Source organism: Monomorium pharaonis, chromosome 4 (assembly GCF_013373865.1).
Source record: "Monomorium pharaonis isolate MP-MQ-018 chromosome 4, ASM1337386v2, whole genome shotgun sequence".
In the NCBI taxonomy this organism is placed as follows: Eukaryota; Metazoa; Arthropoda; class Insecta; order Hymenoptera; family Formicidae; genus Monomorium; species Monomorium pharaonis.
The window spans coordinates 10,340,962-10,356,136 of record NC_050470.1 but is presented as its reverse complement, the minus strand read 5'-3'; the positions used below and the strand labels follow the sequence as shown (position 1 = coordinate 10,356,136).

General features: G+C 28.5%; 3 protein-coding genes across 6 annotated transcripts in view; all 3 read left to right on the top strand.

Moving 5' to 3' along the window:
• Positions 1-15,175, top strand: part of LOC105836380 (octopamine receptor beta-3R) — a 178,438-nt gene that overhangs the window by 111,238 nt on the left and 52,025 nt on the right. The gene's annotated exons all lie outside the window — the stretch shown is intronic.
• Positions 1-15,175, top strand: part of LOC105840436 — a 56,601-nt gene that overhangs the window by 31,085 nt on the left and 10,341 nt on the right. The gene's annotated exons all lie outside the window — the stretch shown is intronic.
• On the top strand, positions 12,263-13,894 carry LOC105840367. The gene is made up of 3 exons (XM_036285993.1): positions 12,263-12,954; positions 13,097-13,656; positions 13,778-13,894. Exons 1-3 carry the CDS (start codon positions 12,282-12,284, stop codon positions 13,880-13,882), a joined length of 1,338 nt encoding a protein of 445 aa, XP_036141886.1. The 5' UTR covers positions 12,263-12,281; the 3' UTR covers positions 13,883-13,894.

The following is a 15,175-nucleotide window of genomic DNA, read 5'->3' as shown; positions in this document are numbered from 1 at the left end:
AAAAATTTTCTTCAGATTTATCTAGAAATTATGGTCATATAAATAAAAAAAATTTTTGTTTATTTGATTCAGACCACTTTGCGGGACGTTAGGATACCCGTCGTTTTAAACAAATAAAAAAAGGATTCTATATACACACACTCACATACATATATTTATATATCGATTATTTTACAACAAAAAAGTTTTTTTATACAATATAAATGTCGAGTAATAATATTGTATAGTTTCAAAACATTTGGTGTAATACTTTTATTTTAAAAAATTCTTAAAAAATTGCTTATTTTTGGCCGTTTATAGGAAATAACCCTCTTAAGTAAAGATATTTATTAAAATTGTTAACATTATTAACAATTAGAAGAAACGATAAAGAAATAATTTTGTCACAAAGAAAAATATAGAATTTAAATAAAGTTGGTTAAAGTGAAAATAAAATTTTAAACGGTTTTTTAATTTCCTTAAAATACCTGAAATATCCTGAAAGCTCCAGATTTTCCCGGTTTTTCCTGATAAATATACATCTTGGATAATCAAAATTATAAATGTAAAGCATTACAAGTAATTAGTAAGATTTCACTTATTTTATGTTTAGAGGATTAAATTTGACATAATTTGACCCTTTTAATACTTACAAATATACAAAGTTTTAAATAATATAAGATAATATGCAGAGACTTTTGAATTTTTATTTAAAAAAAATTCAACATAAAAAGTTTTACCTTAAGACAGACAAAAAGATTCATCGAACAAAAGGTAAAATCAATTTCTGTAATACGAAGTACGGACACGGCACGTGTCACCACCAGTTTAGGATCCTACTGTGAAAAGTGGACAGTATCGGAAAAATGACTGGCTAGTTATACTATATACAATCATAGAATAGATAATTAATAAGAAATACTCATTCCCTTAAAAACAATCTGAAAGTGATAAAATTTTGTCAATTAATGTAATTATTTAAATTTCAAATAAATCCCCTTTTTTGTTTTTGGAGAATTTGGTAATAAAATTTGTAAAATGTCTTAATTTAATGATAAACATAATTTTGGCTGCGTTTGGTTTAGCAAATTGCAGACATTTGTTTGCTCTTTTACCTCGAAACTGGTTCGGTAAATTTACATCGGAATTAATCTCGGTGCTCGAATTTATTGAAGATTACGCGATTTAATCCATTAATACCCAACGCATTTTTAATATAATTTTCAGCGATCTTTATTTGCAATGTTAAAGGTCTATAAAAAATTTGAAAAGTACTATTTCTTACGTAAAATTTTACGCTCTTTCAGAATCTATTGTCAAAATTTGTGTAAAATAAAGTTCAAAAAAATTTTGGCAAGTTTTAAATAAAAAAATGTGGAAAAATCGCAAAAACTTTTTTCAATTTTTTTTTTACATTAAAATATTATAATATAAAACTCCAATTCTTTTCGCAACCATCGGTGCACAAAATAGTTGTACTTTAAGTGTATATTTTTCAAATTTGTTAAAATTATTATTTTCATTAAAAAATGGCAGCTAAATCGCAAAAATTTACAAATTGTCGTATTTTTTCCACAATAATTAAAAAATTTGGGATAACTAACAGCTATTATCAATGAAAATAATGATATTGATATTCGCAGTTTATTTTCAATCAAATACACAGTTTTTAATATGACAGATTCAATATGGATAAGGAGAGAGAGAAAGAAAGAGAGAGAGAGAGAGAGAGAGAGAGAGAGAGAGAGAGAGAGAGAGAGAGAGAGAGAGGAGGGGGTCATCTTTATAAAAATACAATTCACAGATGCGGCTTATTTTGTTAAAAGTATTAAGTTTAACACCTATTGCAGTACTGTCACGCCAATTATTGAACATTTTTTTTGTGCAAGGTATAATAAAAACTTTTCTTTTTGGAAGCATTTTTTTCCACCTTTTGTACTACATTCACGTATTCAACACGTCATTTTATAATATAAATGCACAGGTAAACAAATTGAGATACAGTCGAACTGATCGAGTAAAGTTAATTATTGCAAATGACAGCCATGGATAAGAATCCATTCCTTTCAGCGGACATCCTCTCAATTAAGGATCTAAAAACGGGACCACTTTTGTTTCACGGAGATTGTGTCCTCTTCTCTTACTTCGTGATGTGCATATTCACTTTCATTTTAATATGTTTATGTTCTAAATCAAGCACCAATATTATTTCGGCAGTGCTGCCAACTTAAAATAAAGCAAAAAATTTTAGCAGACGAATTAACGCCTTTTTCAACTGGCTTCTCAATTAACGCCTTTTCCAACCGGCTTTCGAGTTAACGCGCTTTTCAATCGGCTTTTGAGTTAATGTCCTTTTATTCGGAAGCGACTACATTTTCGTATCCAACTTGCTATTTTATCACAATTAACTCAGTCGTTGATCAATAGTTTTATTTTTAATGTTATTGTGTATGTGTTGTACTACAAATTTTATTTAATAAACGGACTAATCGACCAAATGGATGAACTATTCATCGCACACTAAATTAGATGAATCAAAGAACTTCATAAATAGTGAGTTTCTTGCTTAAAATGTTTAACAAGTAATATTAGGTACTCCTATAAATACATTGCAATGATATTTATATCAAGATAATGCATATTGAAATTGTAAGGGCCATCACACACGAAATGACATAACCTGCATAGCATAAAAGCTCTAGGCCAATAAGTATTTCATGTATATCAATATGGCGATTTTATGCTAGGAACTGATTGGTTCAACAGTCTTATGCTATGCAGCTTATGTTATTTTGTGTGTGATAGCCCTAAAGCATGTTATGCAGACATGAGTGATCTCGTCATCATGCTAAACGATATTCATCTTTTCGATCTTTTTTATCTTTTGATCGATTTTTCATCTTCTCCTTTGTTCAATAAATTGTTTCATCGTGGGTGTAGAAACCCTATTCAGAATTTACAGTATCGTAGAAAAATTTTATGTTTACATCAGTACATAGTATTCTTTGTATTCTACATGTTACACAATTCAGTCTTCTGATGTGCTGGAATTGTACGCTAGCACGAAAAGAATCCAAAAGGATTAGAATAATTATTACGCATTTACATTGAATTACAAAAACCTACACCGAGGATATATCAGAAATGAGATCAATAATTCAATTGCAACAGCATCGAGTATAAGTATTTACAGCCTCCAACTTCTTTGAAATAAATAATTAATATTCCTTTCAGTAATGTGAGTACATAATTCATCTATTTCATTACAGTTTAAAATGAGCTTTTTGAATTGTAATGTAAATAATATCATTGGAAAAATTAAATGACGTAAATTGATTTTTCTGTTAGTGTATTACTTCCGTTTATTACAGCACACCTATTTACTTAGGATTAAAAATTAATTTATTTTTTTAATTTTGTTAATTGCCTCGAATTATTAGATAATACCTGTCCTTGTTTTTCCATAAGTTTATTAGCATATATTAAGCTTAAGTATTTAAATAACTTCAGTAATAATTCTTTAAATGCATTTAATTTGTTAGAATTGCGTTATGCTTGCGCATGCAATTTAATGTTATAAAATTGCCGAAGTTGTTTTCTGTGTGATACACCAAGAAGAATTTACAACGCGCGCGCTTGTCGGAGTATTTTGTGCGTTTCCAGAAAGCTTTTCTATTTTCCTTCAAAATATTCTGTATCGCAAACGTCAATATAATCAATAGCTATACTTACTTGTGAAACGTGCCGATTAATAACAAAACCCGAAAATCGAGAAGAACCACATCGAAATGAAGGACAATTTGCCTTCGATAGAGCACATTTTACATCCAATAACATATACCTCATGGCTTCTGGGTGCTGGTGTTGCACATCCGCGCAAATATCCCAAGATTGTCACGATAATTCTATGTATAAGTTATTTGGTCTTGTGTTTTATTGTAATGATGTTCAACATAAATGTGTTCTTCAAAATGTACCAAACCGTGTTTCAAAACGTATACAGTATTTTAATATCTATTAAATTGGTGATAAGTTATGGACATACGTATTATTGCATTTATCAATTGATTAAGCATTATGACAAGTGGCTGAAACTGATGGATAAAATAAATGAGTTTGATCAAAAGATTAAAAAAGAAATACCTATAAATGACAGGCCAGTAAAAATCGCGGAAGTGTTGGCGATTGTAATGACCTTTATTTGTTGTCCTTTGTGCATAATTGTGGATAAATTGTATTATTATTTTACAAATCCAAATATAATCCGGATATACACTCTGTTTAGTTACTATAGATTAGGCCAATCTCTCATCAACAGTTTTGTCTTTGACATTGTTGTTTATGTGCTGTATTATAGATTGCAAGCGATAAATAACTTGATTGGCCAATTGAATGAGCTATCCGACGCGCTTAAGATTAGACGCATCCGAGAAATGCATAATGGTAAGCTATTATAAATATATATTTTTTATTACCGTAATTCAAGTCTAAATGTATGGTTCAAGATACAGTTTGATACTACTTACAGAAAGATTTTAACAATAGTGATATCAAAACGTAGTCAAATTGTAAATTCTGTTACGCAGGTATTTGTGATCTTTTCATTGTGGTTAATGACATTTATGGTTTTAATCTACTCCTCTGTTCGATAAACTGTCTCATTGGAGCTCTAATATACCTATCAGGAATCTACTTGGAAATTAGGACAGAAATGAACCTCTTTATGTGGATGCATATTACTTTTGTGATTCTGTACACCACGCAATTTGGTCTGACGTGCTGGAATTGCACGCTTGCGCGTCGAGAATTCGACAAGACTGGGATAATCATACATGCAATTCTACTGAATTCCAAACATATAAATCTTAAACTAAAAGGAAAGAGGAGTCAATCGAATCTAGAAATGCGACCATCAATGCAAGGGCTGAACAATTGGCAAAATTCCATTTGGGACAGCAGTCACTATTTGAACAATATCGCCACAGAAAGTTTGCAACGTGATCGTGTAGAAAATCTAGGCAAAAACTTGAATTATGAACGTATTAGAAATGAGATAAACGATTTCTTGATACAGCTACAACATCGTCGAATAGTATTTACGGCCTATGATTTCTTTGAAATAAACAATGTAGCGTTTAGTAGTGTGGGTACATTATTTATTCATTTTGTTGCAATCTCTATAAAATTATCTACTTTTGAATTGTAATATAAATAATAGCTATTACGCAAATTAATTAAATTAAATTAAACTTTTATTTTCAGTTTATTGGCGCAATCATTGTTTATATGATAATCGGTATTCAATTTATTGAAAGTTGGGCAATAAGATTTGGGTAATAAAATAACGCATTGCAACTTTTTTTGGAGATACAACGAGCTGCAGCTAATGTGTCGCAATGGTTGTACCAAAATTGCAAACGTAATGGGTATATTGTTTTATTCTTACATATGAAAGAGAATATGAAGAAGAATTTATGATGTGCGCTTGTCAGTGTGTTTCACTTTCAGAAAACTTTACTATAATTTTTTAAATATTTCTTATCGTAGGAATTTTACATAACGACCATATTGGTTTGCAAAATGAGATAGAAAATATTAGGTAAAATTAGGTAGAAAATAAGAATATCAATGAAAGACAATTCGTTATTAATAGAGAATATCTTACATTTTAATGTTATATATGTACATTTAATGTTATATACTTACTGGATAGAGATACACTCACGAAAATGTTTTAAGGCTCTAACAATCTAATCACATTGTATATATTCACATTTATAATAACATATACACGTAGTCACTCGAGTTATTATACCAATAAATTTCAGACTATATTAAAAGAAACATAATGAATTAAATAGAATGTAATTTTATCTAAATTTAATATTACTGTGGCTGATTCTTCAATCTCTTGGTAAATTTAACTTACCAATTAAATATGTATCTATTTTTAGATCTTTTTAAATAATACAGCTTTCCAAATAAATTAGAATAATCGATTCTTGAAGTACAAAATATGAATTCTGTCTAAGCACACGATGTAACGTGTATGGCATATTTATTACACAATTTAAGTAGAGATATGCCATATTTATATATTAATTGTCAATATTTCATATTATTAAAAATTAGAAAAAATGATAAAACAAATAATTATGTTAAAAATAAAAACATAGAATTTAAATAAAGTTGGTTAAAATAAAAGTAAAATTTCAAAAATTTTTTAAGTTTCTATAAAATTCCATGAAATATCCTGAAAACTACAGATTTTCCCGGTTTTTTCTGGTAGTACACATTCTGAATAATCACAGTTATAAATGTATAGCATTACAATTTACAACACAACAAATTAACATGATTTTACTTATTTTATGTTTAGAATGTTAAATTTGACATAATTTCTCCCTTTTATTACTCATAAATGTACACAGTTTTAAATAATATAAGATAATATACAGAAACGTTAAAATCTTTGTTTAAAAAGTAAATTCAACATAAAATGTTTCACCTTGAGACAGACGAAAGATTCGTCGAAAAAGAAATTCAATTTTTGTGATACAAGGTACGAACAGGGCACGTTGTTACCGCAGATTTAGATTCTACTGTGAAAATAGACAGTATCGGAGAAACAACAGTATTCTAACTGGCCAGACATATACACAATCACAGAACAGATAATTAACAAAATAACTCTTTTCTTTAAGTGGTTAGGCCAATTTAAAGCTTCAAAAATTACGTGATATTTAAAAATTAAAATAACACTAAAGTAAATACAAAATTAAATTAATAGGATTCATTTTACATGTCTTGAAGTGTATAAAAAACATTTTCAAATTTCAATTTTCTTCAAAAGGGCAACTGTAGTCCCACAGAATGCAATGCGCCTTTTTTGAAACATGTTTCGCGGCAAGCGGTAGAAGTCGTCACCAGTTGATCGTAGGGCAAAACAAAAAAATCTGCATTATCTACATGAAATTTACTACAGAAATACACATGGATATTAAAAAGTATTTATTTCTGAAATAATGGTAAGCACTTGAAGAAGAAATGTTTTTTTTTTGTAAAAAAAATGCTTCAAAAATGCCCAAAAACTTAAAATACTTAATAAATTATAAAATCCACGTCTTTAGATAATTTAATTTTAAGGATACTGTTTAATTTTGAAGTAAATGGGTTTAAAATTGTTTGAGTTTTGTTGCTTGTCGGTTTTAAAAATAAAATTTTGGAAAAAACGCGTTTAAATTTGTGAAAATATTTTTAAATATAATTAAAAAATTTTAATTTACTATTATTCTTGCACCATATTGTTCTTGATATCCTAAAATATGTTTTTACAAAAAATCAATTTTTGATTGAAAATTTCAAGGTAGCTTAATCCCTTAAAAACAACTTAAAAGTGTTAAAATTTTATCAATTAGTGTAATTATTTAAATTTTAAATAAATTTTTTATTTTTTGCGTTTTCAAAGAATTTGGTAAGAAAAGCAAGGATGTTAAAAAAGGTCGATTTTCCGATTACAAAAGGAATCTAAAATTTGAGTTCCATGGATATCTATGAGCCGTATAAGAAATGGAAATGACAGTCTTTTTTTCTGGAAACCTGTGGAAAGTGTTTCAAATCTGTCAAATTGAAAATTGCGTCTATCCGGAGACAAGTCGAGTCTGTGGCATGGAAGAATTTTCAGTGATGATTTTAAACTAGTGACCGATTATACCCTGAAACACCGCATAAATTAAAGGCTGATGATTTACAACATGACGAAAATCTATTACAGAAAAGAAATTTGTAAAACAATTGTGTGAGCAATCGTTGAATAATTTGGCCAAAAAATTCGAACAAAAAAGACTATTTACTGGATAAGAAAGCCAAAAGGACATTTTGTTACATGATAGCCAAGTCGCATGTTGCTCTTCGTACTTGGCAAATTATTTCAAATGTTTGTTGATGAGTACTTCTGAACGCGACGTATTCGCGCAATTTGCCCCTTTCGGATTATATCTTATTTTGATCGGTTCAGGATTCTTTAAGTCTACAGCAATCTTATCTCTGTTTTAACGTTTGACATTTTTATTGATCTATATTCTATTTAGTTTTTTTGCATTCTATAGGTTAGTTACATATTTAGAAATACAAAGATTTGTTCCTTTAGGTCCAATTATTCATTCAGGGTTTCTTGGATGAATGATAGTTTTGCACAACCGCCAAATAAGCACTAAGAAAGAAGGAAACATCAAAATTAGATTTTTGTTTAGATTTAATTGTAAGATGCAAATATTTTATATAAAAACTAAATTAACCGTAAAAAAGGCGACTTTACTTACAGTTTTAACTATGATTTAAGTTGTAACTTTGCTTTAAAAATCAATTTTAGTTTAGGAATAGAATCATATTAATGTGTTATTCAGACTCAATATTATGAATGGAAAATAGATTAGGATAAACACAGTAAATAGCTTGTTGTAGATTTCTAATCAATTATATAGGCCAAACGTAATTACTGATTATATTCTAATTTATTTTTTATTCGACAACGTGATAAAATACAAGTTTTGAAATTTGCTCTTTCATCGGAAACAGTAATTATTGATTTACTATATTTGTAATTGTAGTCATCAGTGAATATTCACTGTTTTTCAGATTCCAACTAAATAAAGAATACTTTCACTAATCGGAATCAATGTATAATGACTGCAAGACTGTGCATATTCACTTGACTGATACAATATCTGATAGATATGAATATATCACTGAAATCAGTAAAATTTTACTAGTTTTAATTTGGAGAAAATGCATCGTTATATTTTTAATTCAAGCTACTCTATTGATGACATATATTTGATAGCTCACAATAAGTGAGTTATTTCCTGTAGAAACAATATTTTATATTAAGTGTATTAAGTGTATTATCACTAAAAGACAATATATAATTTAATTTTAGTGTTAATTTTATTATTTTAAATAATAATTAGAGTTGAATAGTAAGATAAGTGTCTCTATTTGTGACAATGTAAGATTCTTGCATGAGTTTAATAAGAAAATTAAGTATACTGTAGAATAATTTAAATAAAGAAATAATTATACTGAACTCAAGATTAATCATGTTTTATAAAAAAATTTGTTTTACTGAAATTTTAACTTTTACTGTACACACTCCTGAATAATTAAATACGGTACACGAGGGGTCTTCTGGACCCCAATGATTAAAACAGCTGCCACGCATGTTGTATTAGAAATTTTGGTTTGAAAAAATTTGAGGATATTCTTGGAACCTTAGAAAATAAGGTATAAGGTCCAATAATTAAAAAAAAAATTTTTAATATTTACATAAGAAAAAAAAATTCATAAAGAAAAAAATCCGAAAAATGCCTTTTTGTATTAAAAATCATATCTCACATATATTTGTAACATAAAAAAAATTCCGCAAGTTTGAATACCTTACCAAAAATTTAGACTAGAATTTTATTGGGGTCCACTGGACTCCACGTGTACAGTAAAGGTTAAACATAATTTAATAAATATTAAAAAAGAAATTGCAGACTATGTAAATGTACGTATTAGTGACCGCAATTTTTAAATTTGACCCTATTAGTGACCGTCATCTGCCTCCGGTTAGTAACCGGTATATTCGATCTGCTGTACCGGTTACCAACCAAACAAGATGTCAGATCGAGTGTATCACTTATGAACCATTTAGCGAGCGGTGGATTAATTTTCTCGTCAGTACAAAACACGAGATGTCTCACTTACAATTAGAGTTGGTTATTTCAACCTTAATAAACTTATCAGGTAAGCTTGTGTTTATCTACATCTTTTTCTTAAATAAATAAAGACAGATACATATTTACCTCATAAATAAGTTAATCAAGAAGGTGAAACAACTGGTCCTAAGTGACTTAACCCACAGTGATAACGTTGTCACTACAGTTTTCTCTCGAATATGCATTGAACATTTTTCAGTTTACTTGTACAAATGCAATTCACACATGCCTAGAAGGATGTAAAAATGGGTGTTAATTGTTTTTTTTTTTTTTGAAAGAGAGCAGCGAAATTTACTGATATAATTAGTTTTCTTGAGCCTGGTCGAAAATAAAGACGTGCATTTTTATTGTCCCAATTTGTAACGTTCGCTTATATTCAAAACTATCAACCTTTCTCGAAATATACTATAGCACAACATTTATTCATTCACTGCAATACTTACACAAAATTGTTTTTTAATATTTGTTATTGACGGCATGTCAAATCCATCACTGTGTTATGATAAGCACTCTTAATTACCTATTAACGTGTCAATAAACTTGCACTCGATCTGCCACTGATACCGACCGAGCACCTGATTTCATATTTTAATGAGTACTTATTTGACAAATATCATTAAAACCGCTATGTCAAACTGTGGCTCATTAAAACCGTCAAATAGTATAAATATTTTTTTAAAGATAAACTACTTAAAACTTTTGGTTAATTTAATAAAAATCCGCGAGTGGTCACAATTAACTCGTTAAAAAGTTAAAAGTTATATAGTAAAATTAGAGCGTTAAAACTTTAATTTAGTTAATGTTAAAGGATTAAATTTTTCACTTAACTAGTTAATTTTAAAACGTAAACATAACTTTATTAACTTTTTTAAGTTAAAAATTTATTTATGTAAAAAAAAATTGTAAAAGAAAAATGTTATATTTCCTACATAAAAACAAAATTTTTGAAGTACTTTATATGAACTTAATTTTTATAAAATATTAAATTTATTTGGATGCTCTATATTGTAATTGTTTTGAATAATCTAACTCTAGCTTGAATAATCGTAAAAGGTTTGCGATTTTTAAAATTTAAATAATTCTTTCTAAGTATCTTTCAATTTTAATGTAATTTTTAATTGAATTATTTTGTTATTTGTGTAACATTTAAAGTATCTAAATTAATTTTATAAGCTGTTATCTTTAATTTAATTTAAATTAAAAATATATTAAATTACATAAAAAATTATATAAATTGCACGAAATAATCTTTTCTTAAATAATAGAGCAATTTAGATACCAAATTTGGTTTCAGAGTGTCAAAATCCATAGAAATACAATGTGTATTTGATTTCTCCACCTTTAACACTGTTCTCCGGTTTTGAAAACGATATGTTTAAGTTCATGTATGTAGTATACATACTGCATGAACATACTGCAGAATGATGTACCACGTGTCAGCATATTACTGCATTTATTGCAGTATCAGGCAGTAGTCGTACAATAAGTAGTCGAAAATAATGGATAAAATAAAAGAGCATAATCAGAAAGAAAGAAGTACTTATGAAAGACGAGCCACTGAAAAACGCGGAAGCGTCCTTCGTCCTGATCATTACGTATTATTATAATATATTATTTCGTTATCCGTGTGGAACGAAATTTATCTTTTTAATCTTTTCGATCTTTCGATCGATCTTTCAACTTCTCCTTTGTCTAATGAATTGTTTCGTCATGATTGTAGAAACCCCTATTCAGAATTCATAGTATTGTAGAAGAAATTTTATATTTACACTGTTATATGGTATTCTTTGTGTTCTTTATGCTACACAATTCTTTTTGGTATGCTGGGTTTGTACGTTCGCACAATAAGAAGATTAAAATAATCATTACGCATTTGCACTAAATTGCAAAAATCTAAACTGAGGCTATGTCAGAAACGACGTCAAAGATTTTCAATTCAATTATAACAGCATTGAAAAGTATTTACGGCGCGCAATTTCTTCGAAATGAACAATATCCTTTTGAGAGATGTGAATACATAATTTATCTACTTTATTACAATTTACAGAGAGCTCTTCTTAAATTGTAATGTCTTTGTAGTATCTTTGGAAAAGTAATATCTTTGGAAAAATTAAATAATGTAAATTTCTTTTTTGTTAATGTATTGCTTCCATTTATTACAGCACACCTATTTACTTAAGATTAAAAATTAATTTATTTCTTTAATTTTTTTAATTGTCTTATATTATTAGATATTAATACCTGTCCTTGTTTTTGCATAAGTGTATTGCAACTAAGCTTAATTAATACCTTTTTTAATGCATTTATTTTATTAAAATGGCATTACGCTGGTATGCAATCTAATGTTATAAAATCGCCGAAGTAACACGTTACTTTTCATTCTGTGTGATACACCAAGAAGGATTAGGACTCGCGTGCTTGTCGAAATATTTTGTGTGTTTTAAGAAAGTTTTACAATTTTCCTTCAAAATATTCTGTATTACAAACGTCAATATAATCAGTAGCTTACTTGTGAAACGCGCCAATTAACAACAAAACCTGAAAATGGAGAAGAGCCACAACCAAATAAAGGACAACTTGCCTTCAATAGAGCATATCTTACTTCCAATAACATATACCTCGTGGCTTTTGGGTGCTGGTGTTGCACATCCGCGCAAATATCGCAAGATTGTCACGCTAACCCCCTGCATAATTTATTTGGCCTTGTGTTCTGTTTGCATGACATTCAGCATGAAAATATTCTTCACAATGTATAACTTCTTCCAAAACATATACACTATTTTATCCTTTATTCATATAGGGATAGGTTATGTACTTGCGTATTATTGTATTTATCAAGTGATTGGGCAATACGACAAATGGCCGGAGCTAATGGATAAAATAAAAGAGTTTGATCAGAAGATTAGAAGGGAAATACCTATAAATGACAGGCCAGTAAAAATCGCGGAAATGCTGGCGATTATAGTGACCCTTATTTGTTGTCCTTTGTGCATAATTGTGGACGTCTTGTATTATTATTTTACAAATCCAGAGCTATCTCGGATTTTTGTTTTAATTATGTACTACAAGTTAGGCCAATCCCTCATCAACAGTTTCGTCTTTGACATTGTTGTTTATATGCTGGATTATAGATTAAAAGCGATAAATAAATTGATTGGCCAATTGAATGAGCTATCCGACGCGCTTAAGATTAGACGCATTCGAGAAATGCATAATGGTAAGCTATTATAAATATATATTTTTATTATCGTAACTCGAGTCTAAATATATGATTCAAGATACAGTTTGATATTACTTACGGAAAGATTGTAACAATAGTAATATCAAAACGTAGTCAAATTGTAAATTTTGTTATGCAGATATTTGTGATCTTTTCATCATGGTAAATGATATTTATGCTTTTAATCTTCTCCTCTGTTCGATGAGCTGTCTTATTGGGGTTATATATGAACTATCTGCAATCTACGTGGAAATTAATTTTCATGAGAGCGACTTTATGTGTATATTTATTAGTTTTTTGATTCTGTACACCACGCAATTTGGTCTGATGTGCTGGAATTGCACGCTTGTGAGTCGAGATTTCGACAAGACTGGGATAATCATCCGTGCGATTGTACTGAATTTTAAACATTTGAATATTGAATTAAAAGAAAAGAGGAGTCAATCGAATATAGAAATGCGATCCTCAGTGGAAGATTGGAACACTTGGCAAAATTCTGTTTGGGACAGCAGTCACTATTGGAACAACATCGTCGCAGAAAATTTTTTGCAACGTCGTCGTGCAGAAAATCTACGCAAAAACTTGAATTATCAACGTATTAGAAATGAGATAAATGATTTTTTGATTCAACTACAACATCGTCGAATAGTATTTACGGCTTATGATTTCTTCGATATAAACAATGTAACGTTTAGTGGTGTAAGTACATTATTAATGTTAATTTACTACTAAAATTTACGTAAAATTAGATACTTTTGAATTGGAATATAAATAATAGCTATTACACAAATAAATTAATTAAATTAAACTTATTTTTTAGTTCCTTGGCGTAATCATCGTTTATATGACAATCTGTGTTCAATTTTTTAAAAGTTGGTCAATTAGTAGCAAACTTGGTCGCCTTCTCTCATTATTGAAAGAATAACAGAAGGGAGTGTATGTAATCATATATAGTCGCATGTAGATTCTCAAATAAATTTGAATAATCAATTCTTAAAGTACAGATTTTAAGGCATGTGTTTTATTAAAATGGTGTTTGATTTCTTCACAATGTGTTTGATTTCTTTAACCTCGACACTGTCTTCGCACTCTTGATAGCGATATGTTGTCGTAGGTACATACTGCATAAACAGAATGATGTGCTATGTGTCAGCATATCACTACATTTATTACAGTAACAAGGCAGTACAATAAGTAGTCGAAAATGATGGATAGAATAAACAAGTTTAATCAGAAAGACAGAAGTATTCATAAAAAATAAGCCAGTGGAAAACGGTGAAGCGTTTTTCGTCCTGATTATTACATTCTGTATCATTACTATACATATCCAGAGTACATTTTCGCGTCCGTCTTGCTATTTACTACATATTAAAGCAGTTATTGATCAATACCACAGAAAAATATCATTTTATATGCAAGAAGACTATTTAATCATTTTATTTTATTTTGTTCAAGTAATAGTATTCTTCAATAAAGAATATTTTCTTAATATTAGTTTTAAAATATACTTGATACAAATATTAGAAAATCTCAGCATTTTTTACTTAAAATAAGAATTTATTTTTTTTTTAAGAAATTAATTTTTGTTTCAAGAATATTATAAAACTTGATTAATTAAACGATATTTTGTTGTACTCTACAAGTAAACCGAACATTTGTTTGAAATGAATATTCTTGTTTGAAGTGTTATATTAAGATTCAGAATATATTTTAAATAAATATATTTGTGGCAAGTTTACCGTAGATTTGCGGATGCATTATTTGGTGTGCCATAGATCTGCACAAAATTAGATAAATCAGAGAACTCTACAATCATAAGTTTAAAATCCTTAACAAATAATGTTATTATTGTTATCTATAAGTACATTGCAATAATATTGATATGAAAATAATATATATTAAAATTGTGAACTGTGTTATACATATTTGTGATCTTGTGATTTGTGCTAAACAATATTAATTTTTTTAATTCTTTCGATCTTTCATTTTCTTCTTTGTTCAATGAATTGTTTCATCGTGGTGGTTGAAATGCTATTCGGAATTTACAGTAGAAAAAATTTTATGTTTACATCGGTATATAGTATTCTTGTGTTCTTTATGTTACACACGGAGAGAATTTTTTCTTAAAATTTACTTTTAAAATCTAATAATTGTGGAAGAATGTGCAACCTCAACAAATTTTACTATACTTTTTAGTAAAATTTACTAAAAGTATGGT